At 44.1% G+C, this 27228-nt stretch overlaps 1 protein-coding gene across 1 annotated transcript in view; it reads right to left on the bottom strand.

Annotated features, from left to right (window-relative positions):
* ELOVL6 (ELOVL fatty acid elongase 6) overlaps positions 1 to 27228 on the bottom strand; it is a 100586-nt gene that overhangs the window by 4261 nt on the left and 69097 nt on the right. Inside the window, exons 2-3 of the mRNA XM_075849732.1 lie at positions 19286 to 19417; positions 16498 to 16649 (exon numbers count right to left, since the gene is read on the bottom strand). Coding sequence (XP_075705847.1) covers positions 16498 to 16649; positions 19286 to 19417 — 284 coding nt within the window. The remainder of the gene's footprint in view (positions 1 to 16497; positions 16650 to 19285; positions 19418 to 27228) is intronic.

The following is a 27228-nucleotide window of genomic DNA, read 5'->3' as shown; positions in this document are numbered from 1 at the left end:
TGGAAAAAATACAAAGAAGAGCAACGAAGCTAATAAGGGGCATGGAGAATCTAAGTTATGAGGAAAGATTAAAAGAATTAAACCTATTTAGCCTTGAAAAAAGACGACTAAGGGCGGACATGATTAACATATATAAATATATTAAAGGGGTTTTCCAGAATCTGACATGTAATGGTCAATCACCTACAGCTGGCAATACAAGTGACTTTTCAAATTACTCACGCTGGAGAATATGTACTGTTTTCCCGATCGCTTCGGGAAAACCCCATCTGAATTTCACTCTTCCGGTGAATTCCTGTCCGTTCACTGTCCACACTTCCTTCCGGCCTGTTCGATGTACGGAGCGTCATTACTGACGTCATGTAAAAGGGTGTTGGCCGGATAGGCTCAATAATTCATAGAGCATGCGTGGTTCGAACTAACTCTTTCCTCCACGCATGCTCAGTCCATTGCCTCCACTGCACCTGCGTGAGTATTCTTTCTTAACACAAGCCCTGCTGACTACACTGCGCCTGCGCCATTCCCAGTGACCAACGGAGAACCAATGTGCGCTCTTTCTGAGAACAGAGGAGGTGTGCTAAGCAGCTCTGGAGCTGGCTGAAATACCAGCTCTATGCATTGTGGTAAATGTAGTCTAAGCGGGACCGAAAACTAACGTGGACCGAAACTCCTGGATGTAAACAAACAGAAACATTTGCAAGGAGAGGATTTGTGCGGAAAACACCAGAAACAAGAAGAAGGTATTTTGGGGGGGGGGGTTATTGGAAGATATTTAGTGCGCCCAGACCTTTTTAAAAATTTGAAATTAGGGTCGGAAAACCCCTTTAATTGGACATACAAAAAATATGGTGAAATCCTGTTCAATGTAAAACCCCTCCGTCTGGAAAAAGGAAGGTTGAACCTGCAGAGGCGACAAGTCTTCTTTACTGTGAGAACTGTGAATGTATGGAATAGTCACCGCAGGAGCTGGTGACAGCAGGGACAGTAGATGGCTTTAAAAAAGGCTTAGATCATTTCCTACAACAAAAGAATATTAGCTCCTATGTGTAGAAATTTGGACCTTCCCTTTTCCCATCCATTGGTTGAACTTGATGGACATGTGTCTTTTTTCAAACGTATTAACTATGTAACCTGCACAAATGCCTCTGATCGTTTGCTACAATATATCACTCTAAAATCTAAGATGTTTAACTCACAGAGCATTGCCTAATGATGTCAAAGGTGTACATACCCTTTAAGAATAGCTGTGATAAAATACTAAATACAACAAGGCAACAATGGTTAGTCAGGATGAATTTATTAACAATATCCACACATACTAACATCCGTACAAGAAAGTAGAGCAGAAAGAAGGGGGGGTAGCAAAATGTAATAACACGAATAATAAAATAAAAACGTTAAACTGCCGTGACAATAACAAAGACTGGTGGGATTTGTTGTAATAGAATTAGCTTTGGCAGTTGAAGACCTCATGATAGACCATGTTTTGTTCTTGTATCTTTAAAATAAATGGAGATATGAAAACCAGACTTTAATTTAAGGACTTAATTTTGTGGATCCCATATAAGTTAGAAATTGGGTGGCGAGACCACTGTCACCGAAAAGTTGTGCAGTACAACTTCAAAACCACCCATGCTCAGGCAAAATCTCGGCCCGCACAGACTCGTTGGCTTTCCCCTTAGTCATTGGGTATACCGCTAATGAATAAATAGTTTGTGATTCACATTTGCTAACAACTCAAATTATTTTTTTAACGTGAATTTTTTTTTTTTAACCTGAGATTTTACAGGTGGAGCTGTTAAGCTGCTGCTATATACAGACATATGTATACAATTTATTTATATATAGTGTATTAGTTAATCTTAGTGTTTGCAGCGTGAAGTTGCAATGTTTTTTCTTTGCATGTAAGGCTGGGTTCACACAACCTATTTTCAGACGTAAACAAGGCGTATTATGCCTCGTTTTACGTCTGAAAATAGGGCTACAATACGTCGGCAAACATCTGCCCATTCATTTGAATGGGTTTGCCGACGTACTGTGCAGACGACCTGTCATTTACGCGTCGTCGTTTAACAGCTGTCAAACGACGACGCGTAAAATGACTGCCTCGGCAAAGAAGTGCAGGACACTTCTTTGCAACGTAATTTGAGCCGTTCTTCATTGAAGTCAATGAAGAGCAGCTCAAGATTACAGGTGTCAAAGACGCCTCGCAAAATGCAAGGAGGAGCTTTTACGTCTGAAACGACGCAGCTGTTTTCTCCTGAAAACAGTCTGTCTTTTCAGACGTAAAAGGAAGATAGCGTGTGCACATACCCTAATGTTTGCGGTCACAGCCTGCTTGCACCTGCACATTTTTTATTTTGTTAGGATGTGCTGACCAACCTTATTTGTGTTTCATGTTGTATATGTAAGGGTGGTGACTTCCTCCATATTTGGTTTTGCACTACTCCCATTTTGCCCAAGAGTGCTTTTAATTAGAGTAAAGCTGGTTCTTACCTACCCCGAATATATTCTGCAGGCTTAGGCCTCATGCACACAAACGTATTTTTTTCCTCCCGTAAATACTGGCGTAAATACGGGTCCTTGGTCACACGTATTCGACCGGTATTGCACTAGTATTTACGGACCCGTGCCCGTAAATACGGGTCTGGTGTCACCGGTATTCCACCCGTATTTGCGGGCACGTTTTCGCTGCAAAATTGCACTGCACTAATCGGCAGCCCTTCTCTCTATCAGTGCAGGATAGAGAGAAGGGACAACCCTTTCCGCAGTAAAAGAAATTCATACTTACCCGGCCGTTGTCTTGGTGACGCATCCCTCTTTCGACATCCAGCCCGACCTCCATGGATGACGTGGCAGTCCATGTGACCGCTGCAGCCTGTGATTGGCTGCAGTGGTCACATGGTCTGAAATGTCATCCCAGGAGGCCGGACTGGAGGAAGAAGCAGGGAGTTCTGGGTAAGTATGAACGTCTTTTTTTTTTTTTTACAGGTTGATCTATATTGTTATCGGTACTCACTGTCCAGGGTGCTGAAAGAGTTACTGCCGATCGTTTAACTCTTTCAGCATCCTGGACAGTGACTATCCCCTGACGTCGCCTAGCAACGCTCCCGTTATTGCGGGTTCACACACGTAGTCACCCGTAATTACGGGAGCCCCATAGACTTCTATGGGCCTGCCCGTGCTGTTATTACGGCCTGAAATAGGACATGTACTATATTTTTCAACGGCACGGGCACCTTCCCTTAAGCATACGGGGAGGTACCCGTGGCCAATAGAAGTCCATGGGCCCGTAAAAACGTGCCGTAATTACGGGCGTTTTTATGTTCGTGTGCATTGGGCCTTAGGCCTCATGCACACGAACGTATTTTTTTCCTCCCGTAAATACTGGCGTAAATACGGGTCCTTGGTCACACGTATTCGACTCGTATTGCACCAGTATTTACGGACCCGTGCCCGTAAATACGGGTGCGGTGTCACCAGTATTCTACCCGTATTTACGGGCACGTTTTCGCTACAAAATTGCACTGCACTAATCGTCAGCCCCTTCTCTCTATCAGTGTAGGATAAAGAAAAGCGGCAGCCCTTTCCGTAGTAAAAGTAAATGAAATTCATACCCGGCCATTGTCTTGGTGACGCGTACCTCTTTCGTCATCCAGTCCGACCTCCCTGGATGACGCGGCAGTCCATGTGACTGCTGCAGCCTGTGACTGGCCTGTGATTGGCTGTAGCGGTCACATGGGCTGAAACGTCATCACGGGAGGCCGGACTGGAGGAAGAAGCAGGGAGTTCTGGGTAAGTATGAACTTATATTTTTTTTACACGTTGATCTATATTGTGATCGGAAGTCACTGTCCAGGGTGCTGAAAGAGTTACTGCCGATCGTTTAACTCTTTCAGCACCCTGGACAGTGACTATCCCCTGACGTCGCCTAGTAACGCTCCCGCAATTGCGGGTGCCCACATGAAGCCACCCGTAATTATAGGAGCCCCATAGACTTCTATGGGCCTGCCCGTGCCGTAATTACGACAGGTTCTTTATTTTTCAATGGCACAGGCACCTTCCCGTAAGCATACGGGGAGGTACCCGTGGCCAATAGAAGTCTATGGGCCCATAGTGATTACGGGCGTTTTTACGTTCGTGTGCATGGGGCCTTAGACCCAGAACAGAGTTGTATGGTTCATGTAGGGATCCACTTAAAGAGAACCTTTCACCTGCCCATACATGTGCAGCTGAGTGCAGCATGTAATGGGCAGCGCTGCACAAACCCTGGGGCACTTTTAAAAAAAATTATACCCTCCTCCGTTATTTAGATATCGGTGGTCAATATGGTGCCCGATATTTAAATAACCCCCTGAACTGTCAATGGGGGTGTAATGGCAAGGGGGCGTGTTACTATGGCTGTGACACTGTCCAATTAGCTACGGACAGCAAGATCAAGGAGAGTGTGTGCATGCGCGCTCTCTTCTCTCCTGCTCTTACACTGTGCGTAGCAGAGACACGCCCTCTTGCCAGTTCGCTAGCGATCACAGTCTTGTCCTGGTCTGCTGAGAGCTGAACAGTGAGAGTGTGCGCACGCATCGGCGCTCTCCTCTCTTCAGTTCTTGCATTTTCCGCAGCAGTGACACGCCCCCTTGCCATTTCGGCAGACCAGTAAAAGACTGTGTGATCTCTCGCGAGAGATCACTCTTGTCCTTGTCTGCCCGACAGCTGAAGAGAGAGCGAGCGCGCACACGCGCTCTCTCCTCTCTCATTGCTCTTACTGTAACACTGTCCGTAGCTGATTGGACAATGTCACAGCCATAGTAACATGCCCCCTTGCTATTACACGCCCCATTGACAGTTCAGGGGGTTATTTAAATATCAGGCGCCAAATATAACGGCACCGATATCTAAAGAACGGAGGACGGTAAAAAAAAAAAAGTAAAGTGCCCCAGGGTTTGTGCAGCCCTGCCCATTACATGCTGCACTCAGCTACACATGTATGGGCATGGGAAAGGTTCTCTTCAAAAGAGGTCGCCTTGTCGTGGCAGGTGGGCTCACACAATTTGATCAAAATGTGTGCTTAGAACCTCACATTTGTAAGTAAATGTAGCATTAATGCAAAATTTAGTTACAGTTAGGTCCAGAATTATTTGGACAGTGCCACAATCTTCATGATTTGGGCTCTTCATGCCGCAACATTCGCTTTGAAATGAAACAACTGAGATGCATTGAAGTGTAGACTTTCAGGTTTAATTCAATGGGTTGAACAAAAATATCCTGTGAAACGTTTAGGAATTGCAACCATTGTTCTACACAGCCTCCTCATTTCAGGGGCTCAAAAGTAATTGGACAAATTAACAATACAATAAATAAAATGTTTTGTATGTTATGTTTCCTTTGCAGGCAATGACTGGTGATGTCCATGGGTTCCAGACTTCAGGCAAACACTGGGTTTCGCCCTTTGTGATGCTTTGCCAGGCCTGTACTGCAGATGTCTTCAGTTGTTGCTTGTTTGTGGGTCTTCCTGCATTAAATTTTGTCTTAAGCAAGTGAAATGCATGCTCAATCGGGTTGAGATCTGGTGATTGACTTTGTCATTGCAGAATATTCCACTTCTTTGCCTTAATAAACTCCTGGGTTGCTTTCGCAGTATGTTTTGGGTCATTGTCCATCTGTACTGTGAAGCGACGTCCAATCAACCTTGCGGCATTTGGTTGAATCGGAGCAGAATGTACATCCCTAAACACTTCAGAATTCATCCGGCTGCTTCTGTCTTCAGTCACATTATCAATAAACACCAGTGGCCCAATGCCTTTGGCAGCCATGCATGCCCATGCCATCTCACTGCCTCCATCATGTTTTACAGAGGATGTGGTGTGCTTTGGATCATGAGCCGTTCCAAGCCTTCTCCATACTTTCTTCCTCCCATTATTCTGGTACAGGTTGATCTTAGTTTCATCTGTCCAAAGAATGCTGGCTTCTTTACATGTTATTTGGCAAAGTCTAATCTGGCCTTTCTATTTTTGAGGCTGATTAATGGTTTGCACCTTGTGGTGAACCCTCTGTATTTGATCTCATGATGTCTTCTCTTTATGGTAGACTTAGATACTGATCCACGTACTTCCAGGAGAGTGTTCTTCACTTGGGTAGATGTTGTGAAGGGGTTTTTATTCACCATGTGTAACGAATCGGGGTAGGGAGACGGACAGGTGAGCCCTAATCTACGCGCAACTCAATCCCTGCCTACTTGCACGGCCCGTCCTAAGTGACGGCGTACAACTGGGCGACGGTTCCTACGCTCAATAAGTGAAAGACAGACAACACAAGACAAGGGCACACAGAAGCACAGGGGGAAGTAGGGGCAGTTGCCCATGGAACACCGTGAGCAACAGGAGTGGTGAACGAGCCGAGTCAAACCAGGAGAGTACGTAGTAACAAAATCAGAGCAGGAGAAGAGTCAGTCAAGCCAGGGTCAAAATGTAACAGCAGTCAATAATGTAAATAGCAGGAATCGCAGAGCCAGGAAACAAGACAATCACAGGCAAGGAACAACTGCAAGTGAGGGTATAAATAGACCAAGGGCGGGAGCAGAACCGTCAGGCCAGGCTGTGATAGGTTCTCCCTCTCCTCAGCCTGCGAGCCTGAGTGGTAACAGATCGCGTCACTCTAGCAGACCTTGGAGCTGATGAAGGCTGATTAACCCCAGGCGTCGACACAGAACCTGTGTCTGGCAAATCCATTACACCATGGAAGGATTCTGCGATCATCCACCACTGTTGTCTTCCGTGGGTGTCCAGGCTTTTTGGAGTTTACGAGATCACCAGTGCGCTCTTTTTTTTTCAAGAATGTACCAAACTGTTGATTTGGCCACTCCTAACATTTGTGCTATCTCTCTGATGGATTTCTTCATTTTTTTCAGCCTAACTACGGTCTGTTTCACTTGCATTGAGAGCTCCTTTGGCCTCATGTTGTGGGTTAACAGCAACAGCTTCCAAATGCAAATGCCACACCTGGAATCCACTCCAGACTGTCACATTGGGTATGTGGACCCACTGGGCTCTACCGCCTTGACGGTATGGTAGCTGGCCAACAGGACACAGGTCACAGTCTATAGTTCGTATAGTGTACCTGTGGTAGCTCAGACAGTAGCAAGACAGGCTCGGCTGGGACTAGGCAGCAGGCAGTCGCCAGGCGTGGTGTAGCAGGATAGGCATGGTACACAGTACAGCACGACTTCAGCTCAATATGGCACTTGCCAGGATAGCACGGGATACAGGTTACAGGTAGCAGGAACGGTGAACACTGGGAACTGGAAAACACTTAGGAGACCATTTGCATAGATATACTAGGATAACGACAACAAGCCTCAGACATTATAGGGAGGGGCAGCCTTCTTATAGTCCAGGTTGCTCTGGGAGCAATCAGCTCAATCTCCCACCTGTGTGCGACCTGACTCCTTGTCTGGACTGAGCTCGCGAGCAAACCCTGGTGGTCACTGTGGAACAGGACGGCCGCATGTGCAGATATCTCCGGAGAGAAGGGCGTCGACCGGATGGAAGGAGTAAGTGGTCAGCGACCAGAGACGTTACACAGACCTTTTACATGCTTAATTGATGATGGATTAACGAGGGAATAGCCTATGTTGCCCATTAAATAGCTTTTGAGATAATTGTCCAATTACTTTTGGTCCCTTGAAAAAGAGGCAGTTACATATTAAAGAGCTGTAATTCCTAAACCCTTCCTCAAATTAGGATGTGAATACCCTCAAATTAATGCTGAGAGTCTGCACTTTAAACCCATATTGATTATATAACTGTACATTTAATAGGTTTTGGTAAACAGCAAAAATGCCAAAACTTGTGTCACTGTCCAAATAATTCTGTATTAGGTATTCATAGCGTTCGCAGAGTGCTTTTGCAATGTTTTTTTCTTTACATGTAATGTTTGCTGTCACAGCGTACTTGCACCTGCACATTTTTTCATTTTGTTAGGATGTGCTGATCTGTTAGGATGTGCTGATCTACCCTTTTGTGTTTCATACTGACATATGTATGATATGGCCAAAAGTTTTTTTTTCTACAAAATAAAGCTGTATAGGTATGGTAGGTTAAAGCTGTTGTATTCTCAATGCTTGAATTAATGAGGTTCCAATAAGTTTATAAAGTGTGCTATGGCATAAGGGCCTTGTTCACATGGCATATTTTTTAAGTATACCGTCACACGTTTTACGTGCCGAAATGCATATTAAAAAACGCTTTCCATTGACGTGAATATACGTCGTTAGTGCATACAGACTTTTTTTTTTTTCTTACAAAGTTATATGTGTCATGTCAATTCTTGGAGCATTTTACGCGTCGTGTATTCTATTGAAGTTAATGGGATGCATAAAAACACATGAAGAAAACACCTCTGAAAAATATTTCAAATACAAATCAAAGTACACGTATTTATCGGAAAAAAACAAAAAACACCCCTAAAATCGCTTCAAATATACGTCAGAAACACATGTGTTTTTTCAAATTGTTTTTCAGCCACCCAATTATGTTGTGTGAGCATAGCCTTATAAATATGTTGTAGGTTTAGGATCATTAAAATTGTACCAAATGTTCCAAACACCACATTTGACGCATGTCGATTGTGATACAATGACTGCTACATCATCTGCTATATATTAACCACTCTCAATATATTAAATCATGTATTCATATGACATCGTTCAAGGCAGATGCAAGTCAGTCCAAGGTTTAAGCAGAGATTAAGTCATTTACAGCTTATAAAAGAACAGACTATGACTTGTCAGCATTATGACGGGCATAATACAACCTCTATGTGTTCTTCTCACAGTCTATGGCAGTTCTTGTGCATTATAAAAATGCAAAAGCCATACAACCATTTATTTATATAATTTAATATTAATTAAAAAAAGATATAATTCTGCACAAAGAAGATCAGGAAATGCATTAAATTACATTGTACACACGCTGGAGCACTGACAAATGCAGAAGTGCATTTTAAAGATCAGGAGGACTTTAATGTCAAGTCGTATTATATACCCAATAGTCTGGTTACTGGAAGATGAGCAAGCTTTCAGGACATGTATGTACTGATGATCACATTTCCTCTCTATTAGAAAGGTGGTTTGAAATATATAGATTTAACACAGCCATAGGGCATCTGACCTAGTGAATGTTTCTATGCAGCAATACAGTCAGCAATAAGCCTGCAATCATGTATTCCAATTTACTGGCAATATATATAGTGCAAGCAACACTTTCAGCATACCACTGACTTGGTTGGATGTTAAAGAAATCTTGACCTAGCTGTGATGCAGTATATGTCACACAAGAATACTTATGCCTCATGCACACGACAGTGTGCGCCGGCCGAGTCCCATCAGTGATCCGCTGCAAGATAGGACATGTCCTATCTTTCCATGGATTGGGGAATATGATCAGTTTTCACAGACTTGATTCACCCGCTAAAGTGAATGGGTCCGTGAAGACTATCGGGTGCCACTCAGATGCCGTTAAAAACAGCTCGAGTGGCACATCGGTCTCGCGCTCCTGGCGTTAAAGGGATACTCCAGCAGAAAATATTTATCACCTATCCACTGAATAGGTGATTTTAGTTTCCGACTGTTGGACCTCGACCAATCACTAGAACATACACCCTAGTTTCTCATTTACCACCACCCGCACAATAGCAGTGAAGACGAGTTTGTATGAAGTGGCGGAGTAACTTTTTTTTTTTGGGTGAGAGAACCCCTTTGGAGAAAGCTATGAGCTGGGATTCTGCAAGACTTGCAGCATACAAACAAAACAAACCAAATACCTTGCCTGTCTGGGCACTAACTAAACAGCAGGTCTCCTCACCTATGATAAAGTGTGAGTACAGTGTTCATCAGATGATGCTTTCCACACTATCCTTGTGTGGATTTCCAGGCTTTGACCCTCTCTGCACTAACTGCTGAGCATTTACGATCAGTAACGAGTCCAATAGCTTCATCTGAGCTAACTGGAGTAGGGGTGACGCACATACTGGAGTGACCATTCCATAGAAATCCAGCCCCGGAAAACAATTTAACATCACTAAATGAGAAATAAATAATGGTGTGTCTGGCACCATACATTTATATCACAAAGGAAGTTATGTAGTTGTGATAGGTCCATTGACTTATGGAATCCAGTGCAAAAACAGGTTGGTGGTAACAGCACAGCGTCTTAGGGATCGCAGGCTGTTTTAGACATGGGAGCCTCTGACTGTATGTCAGTTTTTTCTTAAATATCCCCAAGATGGCGTACTGAGTGCGGGGGGTTAATATGAGTGATCCAGAGGGACACATGGGGGGGAGGGCTTAAAGTTATAAAATAGGAGGCATTTCCGGGAGTTAGCCTCTTTCCCGCTTCCCCAGCAGAGTCAGAAACGAGAGGAGAAGACAAGTTAGCGATGGCGGATCAAGCGCTGCTAGCGCTTCTGAAAGAAAAACTTGAGAAGGAGGGTTCAGCCTGGCTTACCCCGCTCCTATGAGGTGGGTCGGAGCAGCTGGATGGCTCGGTGTCTGAGCCGTTAGCCGGCAGCGTGCGGCCCGCACGGAGGTGCCGTCCGCCTGCTCGGCTGAGTCCCTCCCCCACTAGACCTAAGAAACGGGGGAGGGCGCCGTCTCGTCACCCGGCACAGCAGTGTGTCGAGGTGAACGAACGGCATAGTGCAGGAGAATTGATGCCGGCTCGCGGGGGGAGAGCGCTGGCTGGCCGCCAGGCCTCACCCCCCTCAGGGCAGAGGAACAGACAGGCCGGGATAGCAAAGCCCCGCACACCCCCACGGGTACACGGCGCAGGGGGTAATAATAATGGCAGTGCGCAGGAGGAGGGACAGAAGCAGGCCGCTCCGAAGCCACCTGGCAGACTTGCTAGGTGGTTTGGGAGAAAATCAGCCACTGTGGTTAGGGAAACTGTAGAAGCGAGGGGGGACAACGGAGAAGGGGTTTGTCACACTAGCATACCAGGGACTAGTCAGATAGAAGAAGAGAGTGAGGATGATTTCTTTGAGTGCATCCCAGGTACACCGCAAGACAGGAATAGTGAGCAAGTGAAGAGATGTGTTACCGCCGGCAGATCCCATAGATGTGGGGCATGGGGCCGTGGATCGGACACATGCTCGGATTCTGGTTCTGGAAGATCCTGGAAGCGAAAACAGAGGAGGTATAGCTCCCGCAGACGCTCCAATACTAGGGATAGAACGAGTAGACATAGACAGCGCTCTAGTAGTAGGCGATCCAGACATTACTCCCGAGGCTTGCACAGGAGCCGGTCGGCGTATCGCACGTCATCCGCTTCTACGGATGAGTCAAGGGATAGACGCAGTAGGAGGTCACGCGCGAGCAGATAACGTGGGCGGAGAAGCAGATCTGTTGACCGAAGACGACATGGGAAGGTTTCGCGGGTGGAGTCAGCAACGGTTGTTTCTCCGCCGCCCACTGCGCAGACGCCAGAGGTTCAACCGGTGGTTCAGCAGAGCGGTGAGTTGGCATGCGTACAGGTATGGAATAAGACTGCTAACAATGATAATGAATTATTTGGAATGTTAAAACATGTTTAAGGTCCATGGGGCGGAGGAGCCCCAGCCTGTGCAGGCATTGGATAATACGGGTATGTTACTCCGGGACTCTTATTTCTGTGGAGTGGCTCCACTGGGTACACACATAACTAATGACAAAGGAAAAAATAAAAAAATGTGAGTATGTGGATATATTGGCTTTAGTGTCACCAGAGCAGTTGACAGTGGATAAAGAGAGAAAATTTGAAAAAAGTGATGATAAAAAGCCCAAAGTGGCGAAAACATTTGGAAATTGGTTACAGGCTTTTGCAGTATTGGCTAGCATAACGAGCCAACATAAACCAGAGAAAGCCTTTGAATTATTCACGTATTTGGATACTATTTATTCTGCTCACAAGTTACATGGTGGGACAGCATGGTGGAGGTACGATGAGGAATTTAGGCGCCGTTTGGCGATACGGCCGGACATAGGATGGTCTTCTAAGGCCACAGATGTATGGATACAGTTGATGATGTCACAACGGCCGCAGAATTCCTTTCTTGCCTCTACCTCAGCGCCCACGCAGTCCACAGCTGCTGGTCGCAGACCAGGGGCATGTTGGCTCTTCAATGAAGGGCATTGTCGATTTTTCGCTTCATGTAAGTTCAGACATGAATGCTCCATATGTGGGGGTTCCCATTCGGCCTTGCGATGCTTCAAGAGAGGTAAGAACCCCACGAGACCAGTTGCTGCAGGTAAGCCAGAGGACGCCGGTGAACGTCCAAAAGATGCGTCCTTGGTTAGACAGGTACCCCAGGAGACCGGAAGCAGAAATGCTCATTAGTGGTTTTACGCATGGTTTTCGTATACCGCATGTGTACCAAACAGCAGCTACGTTTGCTTCTTATTTAAAATCTGTGGTGTCCCAAACTGAAATTGCTCAAGAAAAAATTGATAAAGAGGTTAGCTTGGGTCGCATGGCGGGACCTTTTAGTGAGCCGCCGTTACATAACCTCAGAATATCCCCTTTGGGGATTGTGCCCAAGAAGGAAGCGGGAAAATGTCGCCTTATCCATCACTTGACGTTCCCTCCAGGTGAATCAGTCAACGATGGAATCTCTAAGTGTCGTACATCTAATTCGACAGGGCCATGCATTTAGTTGCAAAAGCTGGTCCTTTTGCCTTGCTGGCTAAGTCTGACATTGAATCAGCTTTTCGCCTCCTTCCGGTTCATCCTGACTGTTTTCATTTGTTGGGATGCCAATTGAATGGTTTATATTACGTGGACATGTGTTTACCGATAGGTTGCTCTATCTCCTGCCGCTATTTGGAAATGTTCAGCTCATTTTTAGAATGGGTCGTGCGGATGGACACAGGCAACATATCGATAATACATTATTTGGATGATTTTTTGTTCATAGGTCCGCGGGGCGAAGCAAATTGTCTATACACTTTGAATTCATTCAGGTTCTTTATGTCCATGTTTGGGGTTCCTCTAGCGGAGGAAAAAACGTAGGGGCCCAGCTGTTGCCTCTCCTTTTTGGGAATTAAAATTGATACAGCCAAGATGGTTCTTAGCCTCCCAGAAGACAAAATTGTGAAATTGCGCCAGGCCATCAGTGAATGTATTTGCGCGAAAAAGTCGCTGTTAGGTCAATTGGCTTTTGCCTGTAGGATATTCCCTATGGGTAGGGTTTTCTCCAGGAGATTGGCCATGGCAACGGCGGGTACGAGGCGACCGCATAATTTTATAAGGCTGCGAAAACTATTAAAAGATGATATTAGGATGTGGCAATACTTCCTTGAGTCATATGAAGGCATATCGTGTCTCAGGGAAGAGGAGTTGGACAACGCGGATTTACAGTTGTATACAGACGCAGCGGGTGCTCACGGTTATGGGGCAGTTTTCAACCGGAAGTGGTCGGCTGGTACATGGCCGGCGGATTGGTACCAGAAAGGCTTTACAAAAAACCTGACGTTATTGGAATTGTTCCCCATAGTGGTGGCTGTGGAGCTATGGGGTCAGGAGATGGAAAACAGACGTATCCTTTTTTGGTCCGATAATGAAAGTACAGTAATGGCTATTAATAGATTAACATCAAGTTCTCTCCCGGTTCTAGCGTTGTTAAGGCAGTTGGTATTGAAATGTTTATCAGTCAATGTGGTTTTCAAGGCGTGTTATGTGCCGGGGGTTGTTAACGATGTTGCTGATGCGCTGTCTCGTTTGCAGTGGCTTTGTTTCAGGACGTTACATCCTCTGGCGGAACAGGAAGGATACACATGCCCTCCGTTTCTTTGGGACCTGCCGGAGAACAGCGACGACATGGAACTGCCATGGTAAGGCTTGGGCTGAGTGGCTGACTTATGCTTGTTTAAAGGAGGTGATTTCTCTATGTCATGAGGTTACGCTGAGGTATTTAAGCGGTTTACGACAACAAGGCATATCGGCGTCAGCGGTTCAAAAGCATTTATCCGGAGTTGCGTTTGCGCTAAAGATGTTAGGGGTCGAGGACGTCACAAAACGTTTTGTTTTTTCGCAACTAGTTAAAGGTTGGAAGAAAGAAAAGAGGACAACAGACGGTCGACGCCCGGTGTCCTTTATTTTACTTCGACGATTGACTGATACCACGGCAGCGAAATGTTCGTCGGATTTTGAGTCCTGTCTATTTTCTTGCTCCTTTGCGCTGGCTTTTTTCGCGGCATTACGCGTTAGCGAATTAGTGTCTTCCTCCCGTTCGCGTCCGGCGGATTTGTTAGCTGACGATGTGATTGCGCTGCCGAAGTCAATCAAGGTGCGCGTGCGTAGGTCAAAAAAAAGAGATGTGTCGGGGGTAGGGGTGTGGCTGTCCATTTTTAGCCTGGCCTCAAATTTTTGCCCGGTAAAAATCATAAAGAGATACATGTCTGTGCGCCCCCCAGGCCCTTGTTTTCTGTCGCATATGGATGGTTCCCCTCTATCAAAATTTAAATTTTCATCGGTACTTAAAAAATGCCTGGTCGCCGTGGGTTTGCCCCCGTCCGAGTTTGGCACGCTTTCGTTTCGCATCGGGGCCGCTACTATGGCAGATGCGGCTGGTATGACAGAAACACAAGTAAAAACTCTGGGCAGATGGAAGTCGGGTTGTTTCAAAAGATATATCCGTCCTCATTTGTTAACGTGATTGATGCATGTTTTTTCCCGCAGATGTTCGTAGGCCGGTGGTTTGGTTGATCGGACACTCGTATATTTATTGGGCGGCCCAGAGAGCGTCGTATCGCCCCGGAGGGCTGGATCTTGGATTCAAACACGCTGATGTTTACTGGAGGGGTATTAGACGCTTAAAATGGTTACAGGTCCTTCCTGAGGTGGTGGCAGTTAGTAGGATGTCACAATCGCCAACAGTTTTGGTGATACACGCTGGTGGTAACGACCTTTGTTCAACAAGGGTGGCTGAATTGATTTTGATTATACGTTCTGATTTTGATCGTTTTGCAGCGTTCTTCCCGGACCTGGTAGTGGTGTGGTCCGAAATAGTGCCGAGGGTGTTATGGAAAGGAGCGAGGAACAACGCATCTCTGGAAAGGACTCGTTGCCTTTTGAATGTCAGGGTGTCCAGACATGTCAGGGGAAAAGGGGGTGTAGTCATCAGGCATCGCCAGTTGGAGGGTGATAACGGAAATTTAATGCTACAAGACGGGGTTCACTTGAACGACATTGGTTTGGAAATTTTTCTTTCGGGTTTGCAGGATGCCATTGAGAGGGCTTTGTTTTTACTGAGGGGGGTGGGGCGGAGTGCGGTGTAGGTATACACCCGACTCCGTCTGGCGGTTTTGGAGGCTTGTTCCGTTCGTTGATGGGTAATGGTAACACGGGTCACCTGGCAAAACAACCAAGACATGCCCACCGCGGGTGCGGTGGCCCGGCATGCGAGGTGATAGTCATCTGAAAAACATCAAGCAATTTATGTGCAATGAACGGACAAGGTTTCCTTTTGGTATTGTTAAATAAAGCTGTGGCCACCCCCACTTTCTATTCCACAAAGATGACTCTGTGTTTATTTTATATAGTTGTTATGTTAAGTATCACTCAGAAGCATTTAAATAGTACATACAGTCTCAAGTAAAAAATAGATGCAACAGTCCTTTCAGACAGGTTAGTCCGAATTAGCCTAAAAAATCCAGAAAATAGCTAAATAACGTCAGCAACACTAAGCTTCTTTATTAGGGCATAAAACTTATATAAAAAAGCGATGTTTTGGCCTGTGCTGAGCCCTTTTTTAAGCTTGAGAAAAGTTTTATACCTCGATATAGAAGCTTAAAGGGAACCTGTCATTAGATTTTGAGCCCATAAACCATCAGCATGTAGTTATGCAGCTGGGGTTTGCTGTTCCAAACCTGCCCATGTCTAAACCGGCAGTTTAGGCAATAGTTAGTAAAATAACTTACTATTTACAGAGTAGAGTCCAGCCACAGCGGGCGCATGCACATTGCGCACATAAAGCCGTGGACAGTATACCTCAATTCCCTGCACATGCGCAGTTGTACTGTCCGTAGCTTCATGTGTGCTATGCGCATGTGCCCGATGCCGCAACTTATTTTATTGACTATTGCCTAAACTGCTGGTTTCAAACTCGCCAAAATTGTAACACTAAATCCCAACTGCATAACGACATGCTAGTGGTTTAGTGGCGCCAAACTTAGAGACGGGTTCCTTTTAAAGTGATGCTGACGTCCATTAGCTCTCTTCTGGATTTATTATGTGGTCCCTCAGGGTTGCCATCATGTTGTTATCAAGTGACAGAAAAAACTACGGAAACCCCCAACAGAGGCATTAAACGCAGATGTGAACAGAGCCTTAGCCCAGTGCAACATTATTTTCCAGAAAGCAACTTACACATAAAGCAGGCAATCAATGAAAAGGGGAAATAAAAATATTCCACAGAACCGGAATTAGACAATTGATATTTCATAAAATAAAAATTATGAAAGTTTCTTACCCAACTCTGGCGCTTTGCTGAGTACAAATGCGTAGGCCCAAAATTTGCTGACTGGTCCATAATAGAAACTCTGGTCACAAACTGACTGCTTAAGTCCTTTGGTCATCAAAATGTACAACATGTAAGCACCCGTCCGGACAGCACCAAATATACTGAGAAGAAAAATAAAGTCATTAATATCTTTATAACCTCCTAATTTACAGTGAAACCTCTTTGAGCCGACCAACCAAAATTGCACATAAAAATGGTCTTTATCGGGGGGGATGTCCTCTTAAAAAAAAAGTACTCAAAATGCAGGATAAAGTGTCTGATGCAGTCAGCAAGCATTTACAATACACAAATAATGATGAAAGACACCAAAATCATGTATTTTATCATGCGTTTAACCCCTTAGTGGCAGTCAATGTACAGTTACATTGGATGTGCGCTACCCCAATATGGCTTGGGCTAAGGATTACCCGGCTTGCAACAGCCGAGATCGGTGATGACGCTGATCTGTCCTTTAAACCCCTCAGATGCCAAAATCAATAGCGACCGCGACATCCGAGCAGTTAGACAGAGTAAGGGGGCTCCCTTTATACCCCGAACACCCCATCTGCTATGAAAACTGGTCAGCACCCCCCCAATTTTGTGGCGGGGTGCCCACTGGTTGCCATGCAAGCCAGAGGCCTATTAAAGGCCTCCAGGTCTGCCATCAGTGCCCTACTATTAATAGTAGAGCACAGATAAAGGCAATACACTGCAATACATACGTTTTGCAGTGTATTGCCTAAACGATCGTATGGTAAAATTAAAAGTAGAAAAAGTTTGATAATATTTTGTTTGTTTTTTTTAAATTGCAAATAACTAAAAGTAAAAAAAACAACTTTTCCCATGTTTGCTATCTTTTGATCACCTCACTTATAAAAAAATAAATAAAAATGCAATCGATAGAAAAATTTTAAAAAGTTATATGGTGACATATTGTTTTTTCTTTATAAAAGTAGTACATCATGACAAAAAAAACTATCTACTAATCATATCCGCCAAATAAAGTTAACGTAATTTTTACTGCACGGTGAACACCGTCAAAAACAATATCCAGCAAACAATGGAGGAATCAGTTTTTTCCCCATTCCACCCAACAAAGAAATGTTTTTCAGATTTCCAGTACATTATGTGGTACAATAAATTATACCATTAAAAACTACAACTCGTAGTTGCAATGAGGATAAAACAAAAATGGAAAAAAAAAGTATATTGGCTGTGTCTTCCAAGGGGTTAAAGTGTAACCATCATTTTTTTTTTTCCTATAAATCAATAGTGCAAGTGAATATAAGAAACATTATAATATATCTTATTAGAGAATATGCCTCTTTCTCCATTAACCAGACACTTCTTCTCCTCGTGCCTAATTCACGGAATATTTATTCTCAATTCACTGCTAAAAATCCATATTCGGTGAGGTAGAGATGAAGACAGCTCACTGAGGGATCAGGTTACATGCTGCTCATAGAAGTCTATGGCGAGGGGAGGGCAGCAGCATGGCTCCCCCTCTCATTCGTAGTCCCCAGCAAGGTTCCCCTCTCATTACTGGGACCAAGCATGGCACCCCTTTTATTCCTTGACCCCAGCATGGCTCCCCTCTAATTTTTATTCAGTACAGTACACCAGAAGGGTTCCACTCATTCCCAGTCCCCAGCATGGCTCCCCCTCTTATTACTAGTCCCCAGCATGGCTCCCCTCTTATTCTTAGTAGCCAGCATGACCCCCTCTCATTCCTATTGGCTTCTCACTCATTCCTAGTTTCCAGCACGGCTCCCCTTAAATTCCTGGTCCCCAGAATGGCTCCCCTTTCATTCCTATTACCCAGCATGGCTCACCTCACATACTTATACAGTACACTTGCATGGCTCCTCTCTCATCTCCCCATGGCTCCCCTCATTCTTAAACTCCAGTAAGGCTCCTCTCTCCACTACCCCCTTACTGCGTGATACCTTGACACCTCAGTGGCAGTCTGAAGACTCCCTTGCTCAGCAATCACATGGGCTGTTCTGTGCAACATGAACTATTCTGCACCCTCCCTTTCTCTGACAGCCTCCATCCTCCCCCTGTGGTGCTGGAAATGGTCCTCCGCCTGCCTTCTCTGTGCGATGCTGGCAGCTTCCTTCTCCTGATCTGCCACACACAACTCCTCTTGCTCTCTCCAGTCCGGTTATACAGCGCAGACTGAGATGATTCAGAGCGCATGTAAGTCCAATTTGTGGTCGTTTCAAATGTATTCTCACTGAAAAAATTGCTCAAAATGTTTATAGTGGGGCAGCTTCCATAGGAGACTGTCAGTATAACGATATACTGCCATACATTAGTATTGCAAACGACTAGAAATAAGAGGAGTATAAGACGCGAGAACTACAACTCCCAGCATTCCCCTGGCGCCAGTTCTCATAGAATTGCTAATAAACTATAGAAAAATACCCTGCCAAGGGTTAATGGCTCCTCTCCCTCCGTGAGGCTCTTCTAGTGGGAAGTGGTGGGCGGTAATTGTAGCAGATGTGAGTGCGTCACATCTGCTACAAGGATAGTTGGCGTAAGCGTCGGGGGCGGAGCTTGTAGCAGACGAGCATGTGTCACGTCCGCTACCAGCAAAATGATTTTTGGTGTTTTTTCTTAGCAGTGGCTAAGTGGAGTGTCGCGGCACCCCTGGACAGTTCTCACGGCACTCCAGGGTGCCGTGGCCCCCCGGTTGGGAACGACTGCTCTAATATTGTGAAAACTGGAGCAATAATATTTTATGTAAATGTCCTACCTGAAAACTGCAAGGCTGAGGGACCACAAGACAAGGGGTTTCCTTAGCTCAAACTTTTCACGTTGTTTCATTAGGTGCCGGCCACCAAATATAAAGGCAGCATACATTGCTGAATATAGAAAGGATTTCTTCCTGAAACACAAAAAAACAAAGATAAAATGTGTTAGATTGTATTTGTTACATATCTCTGACACCCAAAGTTGAAAAATGAAGAAATACTTTAACCCCTTCCCGCCGGATCAAGTACAGTAACGTCATTAAAACTGGTGTCTTACCGCATTTTCACGTTACTGTACGTGATGGAGATGAAGCTGGCTCAGGAGCTGAGCCAGCGACATCACCGCCGGGTGACAGCTGTATGTTACAGCTGGCACCCTGAGGTATCGGCCAGGACCAGAGCTAGCCTCCGATCCGACCGATTAACCCCTCACATGCTGCGTTCAATAGAGATCGCAGCATGTGAGGAGTTTATAGCCACCGGCGCCCCAGCAACGTGATCGCTGGGTTGCCGGTGGCTGCAAAGGCGATCGGAGGGCTAATGCTTACCTCCCGGTCTGCCAGTAACGGAATCCTCCTATGCCCCGTCGTCGGCGGGGCCCAGGAGGCTTCCGGTACCATCGGCAAGATGGCGCCGGCTCAGCTTCCGGGTCAGAAGCTGAGCAGGCGTCATCAGCAGTGGGTGTCCGCTGTATGTTACAGCGGACATCCCGATCTATCGCCAGGAACCGGAGCTAGCTCCGATTCCTGGCTTTAACCCCTTCGATGCAGCGATCCATTGTGATCGCTGCATCCTAGAGGTTTGTAGCAAATCGGCAGCCTTGCCATGCGATGGCAAGGCTGGCGACTGTTACTATGCCAACAGGAGCCCTAACAATGGACTCCTGTCTGCCATTACGTAAGCTGATTAGGCCCCGCCCAGAGGCGGAGCCTGATCGGCTTGCTGTCAGTGAACAACTGACAGTTCCAATACATTGCACTACATAGGTAGTGCAATGTATTAGAACATCAAACAAACAGTTGGACCTTCAAGTCCCCTACTGGGACTAAATAAAAGTGTAAAAAAAGTAAAAATAAAAGTTGTAAAAACATACAATAAAAGTTTAAAGTAATAAAATAAAACACAATCGCCCTTTTCCCCTTATCAAGTCATTTATTATTGAAAAAAATAATAAAGCCATACATATTTGGTATCGCTGCGACCGTAACGACCTGAACTATAAAATATTATGTTATTTTTCCAGTGCAGTGAACGCCGTAAAAAAAAAACCCCTCAAAAACACTGCCATAATTACTGTTTTTTTGGTCACAATCTTCCAAAAATTGAAATAAAAAGTGATCAAAAAGTCGCATGTATCCAAAAATGGTACCTATAAAATCTATACCTCGTCTCGCAAAAAACAAGCCCTCACACAGCTCCATAGACCAAAAAATGTAAAAGTTATGGCTCTAACAACATGGCGACAGAAAAAATACATTCTCTTTCCAAAAGTAATTTTATTGTGCAAAAAGTTATAAAAAAGTTCTATAAATTAGATATCGCCGGAATCGTACTGACCCACAGAATAAAGGTTACATGTAGTTTATAACGCATGGTGAACGCTGTATAAAAAAAAACTATGGCAGAATGGCTGTTTTTTTGTCAACTTGCCTCCCAAATAAAGGATAACAAGTGATCAAAAAGTCGCATGTACCCCAATATGGTACCAATAAAAGCTACAGCTCGTCCCGTAAAAAAAGAGCCCTCATACCACTACGTCTATGAAAAAATAAAATAAGTTAAGGCTCCAATAATTCAGGAAAGAAAAATATCCAGTTGTGCCAGCCCGAGGGGAACATTTCTTCTGTTTCAAAAGGCGATGTATCAAGGCACTAAAATTAGAGAACCAGGAAGGGGAGGGCCCAAACATATCTGCTGGAAACGAGGGCGCCCGTATTATACCAGGACAACACTTTCCCAGCAAAATTCCCCAAACTGCAAAGGTGCGGAGTGTGGACCAAAAGGGGGATAAGGAAGGCCATTTATCAGTGCAACACCGGCCTGTGCAGAAAGGATCGATCACAGCGTAACACACATCTATGGATCATTTTATTTTATTTTTTACCTTATTATTATACCACCTAACTATGCCCCTGATGTACTCTGCCGAGCTCACATGTACCCCCACATTATAAACGGAAACACCAGCAATACTCAAACAAAACTATTACCAAGCAAATTCCACGCTCCAAAAGCCAAATGGCGCTCCCACCCATCTGAGCCCTACAGTGTGCCCAAACAGCAGTTTACTTCCACATATTTGGCATCGCCACACCCGGGAGAACCCTTTTAACAATTTTTGGGGTGTGTGTCCCCAGTGGCACAAGCTGAGCACGACATATTTGACACTGAATTGGCATATCTAGGGAAAAAATTTAATTTGTACCTTCCGCAGCGCAATCATTTATGGAAAAGACATGTGGGGTGAAAATGCTCACTACACCCCTTAATAAATGCCTTGAGCGGTGCAGTTTCGAAAATGGGGTCACTTCTCAGGTTTTTTTTTTATTATTTCACATCAAAGCCTCTGCAATTGTGAACCAATACTTTATATGTCGCCAAATTAGGCCTCAATTTTACATGGTACTCTTTCACTCCTGAGCCCTGTCGAATGTCCAGGCAAAAGATTAGGGCCACATGTAGGGTGATTCTAAAACCGGGAAACACCGTATAATAATTGAGAGCTGTCTTGTTATGTTGGCACAAGCTGGGCACCACATATTGGCGTATCTAAGGAAAAATTCCCATTTTCACTCTCCCACATCGTGTGCACACGAATTTCTGCAAAACACCAGTGGGGTTAACATGCTCACTACACCCCTAGGTGAATACCTTGAGGGTGTTGTTTCCAAAATGGTGTCACTTCTGGGGGGGGATCCACTGTTTTGGTCCCACAGGGACTTTGCAAATGCAACATAGCGACCAGAAACCAAATGCAGCAAAATCTGTACACCAAAAGCAAATGGCACTCCTTCCCTTCTGAGCCCTGCCGTGTGCCCAAACAGCAGTTTATGACCACGTGTGGGGTATTGCCGTACTCCAGAGAAGTTGCTTTACAAATGTTGGGGTTCCTTTTTTCCTTTATTTGTTGAGAAAATTAAAAATTTGGAGCTAAAGCTACGTCTTATTGAAGAAAAAGGATTTTTTTTATTTTCACTGCCCAATTCTAATAAAATCTATGAAACACCTGTGGGGGCAAAATGCTCACTACACCCCTAGATGGATTCCTCAAGGGGTGTAGTTTTCTCAATGGAGTCACTTTTTTGGCGTTTTAACTGTTTTGGTGCCTTAGGGGCTTTGCAAATGCGACATGGCCTCCGCAAACCATTCCTGCTAAATTTGAGCTCCAAAAGCCAAATAGCGCTCTTTCCCTTCTAAGCCCTGCCGTGTGTCCAAACAGCCATTTATTTCCACATGTGGGGTATTGTTTTACTCGGGAGGAATTGCTTTACAAATGTTGTGGTGCTTTTTCTCCTTTAGTCCTTGTGGAAATTAGAAAAAATTAGCTAAACCTACATTTTCTTTGAAAGAATGTAGATTTTCATTTTCACGGCCCATTTTCAATAATTTCTGCGAAAAACCTGCGGGGTCAAAATTTTCACTACACCCCTAGATGGATTCCTCAAGGGGTGTAGTTTTCTCAATGGAGTAACTTTTTGGGCGTTTTCACTATTTTGGTCCCTTAGGGGCTTTGCAAATGTGACATGGCCTCCGCAAACCATTTCTGCTAAATTTGAGCTACAAAAGCCAAATGGCGCTCTTTCCTTTCTTAGCTCCGCCGTGTGTCCAAACAGCCGTTTATTACCACATGTGGGGTATTGCTTTACTCGGGAGAAATTGCTTTACAAATGTTGCGGTGCTTTTTCTCCTTTAGTCCTTGTGGAAATTAGAAAAAATTAGCTAAACCTACATTTTCTTTGAAAGAATGTCGATTTTCATTTTCACGGCCTACTTCCAATAATTTCTGCAAAAAACCTGCGGGGTCAAAATTCTCACTATACCCCTAGATAATTTCCTGAAGGGGTGTAGTTTCCCAAATGGGGTCACTTTTGGTGGATTTCCACTGTTTTGGCACCGAAAGAGCCCTTGAAACCTGACATGGTGCCTAAAATATATTCTAATAAAAAGGAGGCCCAAAATCCTCTAGGTGCTCCTTTGCTTCTGAGGCCGGTGCTTCAGTCCATTACCACACTAGGGCCACATGTGGGATATGTCTAAAAACTGCAGAATCTGGGCAATAAATATTGAGTTGCGTTTCTCTGGTAAAAACTTCTGTGTTACAAAAAAAATAGATTAAAAATGAATTTCTGCAAAAAAAAAATGAAATTTGTAAATTTCACCTCTACCTTGCTTTAATTCCTGTGAAACGTTTAAAGGGTTAAGAAACTTTTTAAATGCTGTTTTGAATACTTTGAGGGATGAAGATTTTAAAATGGGGTGACTTTTTGGTGGTTTCTAATATATAAGGCCCTAAAAGCCTCTTCACAACTGAGCTGGCCCCTGTAAAAATAGTCTTTTGAAATTTTCTTGAAAATGTGAGAAATTGCTGCTGAAGCTCTAAGCCTTGTGACATCATAGAAAAATAAAAGGACGTTCAAAAAACGATGGCAATCTAATGTAGACATGTGGGGGATGTTAATTAGCAACAATTTTGTGTGGTATAACTGCCTGTCTTACAAGCAGATACATTTACATTTAGAAAAATGCAAATTTTTGCAATTTTTCACAAAATTTGGGTGTTTTTCACTGGTAAATATTGAATTTATCGACCACATTTTTCCACTATCATAAAGTCCAATGTGTCACGAGAAAACAATCTCAGAATCGCTTTGATAGGTAAAAGCATTCCGGAGTTATTACCACATAAAGTGAAATATGTCAGATTTGAAAAAATGGGTCTGGTCCTGAAGGCCAAAATGAGCTTGGTCCTGAAGGGGTTAATAAACAGCCAAGTTCATGTTCCTAAATTTGTGAAAATAGTACAAAGCAACTGGCCAAAATACAATAAGAATATAATAAACGTATTAGGCTATGGTAGCATAACATTTCTGTTTTTAACCAATTGAAATATAAAACATAACGGAGGTTTTTTTCGATTCATTTCTACCTTGACTTCAAAGAGATAGAACCTCATCTTATCTTTTTTTAACCTAACACATGACAGTACAGATAACAACTTATTATCAGAAAAATCCAATTAAATTCAAAGCAGTAGATAACGGAAGTGTTTCTCTAGGTTTTTTCTAGAACAGGCAAAAAAAAACCCTTATTAAATTGGAGGCTCTGCTTCCATGACGTCGGCTCAATCATTTAATAAATTTGACTAGCCGCAACAAATATTTATTAAAATAAAAAAAGACCTTTTGTGAAATTGTTAATACACGCTCCGTGAAAGACAGATGTGCAGGATCTTTATTACAAATTGAAGATGGAGTACTGCAAATTTATTATGTCTTTAGATATTGTTTTAAGCCTACCTCTACAGTTTTGAAGAACTTAGAAAAAGGGGAGCGGATAAAAAGGTTGTAAAATGCAACATATTTCTTAAAATCATGTGACTTTTTGCGCAAAATATTATTGTAAATTTATATCATCCATGAAGAAAGGAAATTAATTGTCTAACAAGTTGCACCAAATGTATTATTCAGTGAGATATTATCGCTAACTTACACATTAATTCATCCTACAACAGAGTTCATAAATCTCCTGCATAATTTAAAAAACCTTTCAGGAATTTGTTTAATAAGACTGAAGATAATTAATTAGGCCCTGTTCACATTACATTTGTGATGTATATTTATCGTGTATGCCAAGAAAGCTCTCGGCGCAAAAAGCTAGTTTCCACAGGGCTCCATTAGCTCGACGGGGCCAAAAGAGTATCCTTTTGACCTCCACTGTGCTAGTAAACATTGGTATGCCCAGTGGCATCGCCAGCGAAGGGACTTTTGGCCCGGTGCCCTGGATAACTGCCACATTAGCTATAGGGGTCGCAGCGGTCGCAATTGCGACCAGGCCCCGAAGCCTGGGGGGCCGAACCCCCCCACCTATAAAAAGTTACTATAGTAACTGGAGCCTATGTAATAAACACGGGCCCCTGTTACTATAGTAATAATAATATACTTACCCTCCTCGTCACCGAGCGCAGCGGAGGTCCTAACATCTTTCCGCGTCATGACGTCACGACGTTGTGCGATGCACACAGCGTCAAGCCGCTGAATGCCATTAGGACCTCTGCATCGTCAGGAGCCAAAGAGGAGGGTAAGTATAACGTTACTGTCTGCAGGGGCCCTGTATCTAAGCCTACCTTGTAATAGGCTTAGATACAGGGTCCTTTCACAGTATCAAACATGGGCCCTGTATCTAAGCCTACCATGTGGTAGGCTTAGATACAGGGCCGAGCAGGCAGTACAACACATGGGCCATGTATCTAAGCCTAACACAAAAAAAAACATTAGTAACACATGTGGTAGGTTTAGATACAGGGACCATGTGTGATACTGTCTGTTGGACCCTGTATCTAAGTCTACCATCTAAGCCTAGATACATGGCCCCAGCAGACTAATCTTATACTGCATAAGATAACTGTCTGCTGGGGCCCTGTATCTAAACCTAATATGTGGTAGGCTTAGATACATGGCCCATGTTTGATCCTGTCTGAAGGGCCCTGTATCTAAGCCTACCACATGTTAGGCTTAGATACAGGTTGCCAGCAGATAGTAATCTTATGCAGTATAAGATTACAGTCTGCTGGGGCCCTGTATCTAGGCTTAGATACAGGGTCCAACAGACAGTATCACACATGGGCCCTGTACCTAAGCCTACCACATGTGTTACTAATGGGTTTTTGGGGGGGTTTGTGCTTTTATTACAGGTTCGGTTGTTGGACTACATCGGATTCGAGGACTACTTCGATGACAGGGCTTTTTTTATTTTCAATAAAATGGTTAATCCAGTAGGCAAACAGTTAAATAAGAGGGATCAGTTAGAAAAGAGGATCAGAAATATGAAGACAACACAAAGTAAATATTTTAAAATAAAACCTAGCATAAAGATTTTAGGGAATAACAGGGAGAAGGAAAATTCTGAGATGCACTATAGGCCATTGGAAGGAAGCTGAAATGACCCACATGTCAAGATGTGAAGTTTAAGCCTCTTTGCTAAATATTTGCAGTGTCAGTTTCTTGGCAGTTTTCCTTATGCAGCCGATTAGACACTTGGCAATAAAAGTGAGCCAAGTACAGTGCCAATATTGGTGTTTGTTGAACTGATAACAACTGTGCTCTTGGTTCATTAATAAAAGTGGAGATAGAGCTACCAAGCAAAGGAACACAATGCATGAGGCTGAAACCCCATGAATACCAGAGCAAAATTTCCTACAGTGAAAATGAAAATTCGGTGTGCAATATAAAAACATCCTACTTATACTTGACACTCTCCTGTAGTGATCTACTCCATGCCTCTCCTGCACAATATCATGGGGCTTCCCTATTGAAAAAGACATTGAACTATCTGAACTTCCCATTTCCATGGATGTTAGCATTTACAGGTTTGATAGTAGCCACTGTTAGGGTATGTGCACACGACCTCTTTTCAGGCGTAATGGAGGCGTTTTACACCTCAAATTACGCCTGAAAAGACGGCTCCAATACGTCGGCAAACATCTGCCCATTGCTTGCAATGGGTCTTACGATGTTCTGTGCAGACGAGCTGTCATTTTACGCGTCGCTGTCAAAATACGGCGCGTAAAATGACGGCTCGTCAAAAGAAGTGCAGGACACTTCTTGGGACGTTTTTGGAGCAGTTTTCTCATAGACTATTGAAAACAGCTCCAAAAACGGACTTAAAAAACGCTGCGAAAAACGCGAGTTGCTCAAAAAACGTCTGAAAATCAGGGGCTGTTTTCCCT

This window comes from Rhinoderma darwinii, chromosome 1 (assembly GCF_050947455.1).
Source record: "Rhinoderma darwinii isolate aRhiDar2 chromosome 1, aRhiDar2.hap1, whole genome shotgun sequence".
Lineage (NCBI taxonomy): Eukaryota > Metazoa > Chordata > Amphibia > Anura > Rhinodermatidae > Rhinoderma > Rhinoderma darwinii.
This window is presented reverse-complemented; position numbering and strand designations above follow the sequence as displayed.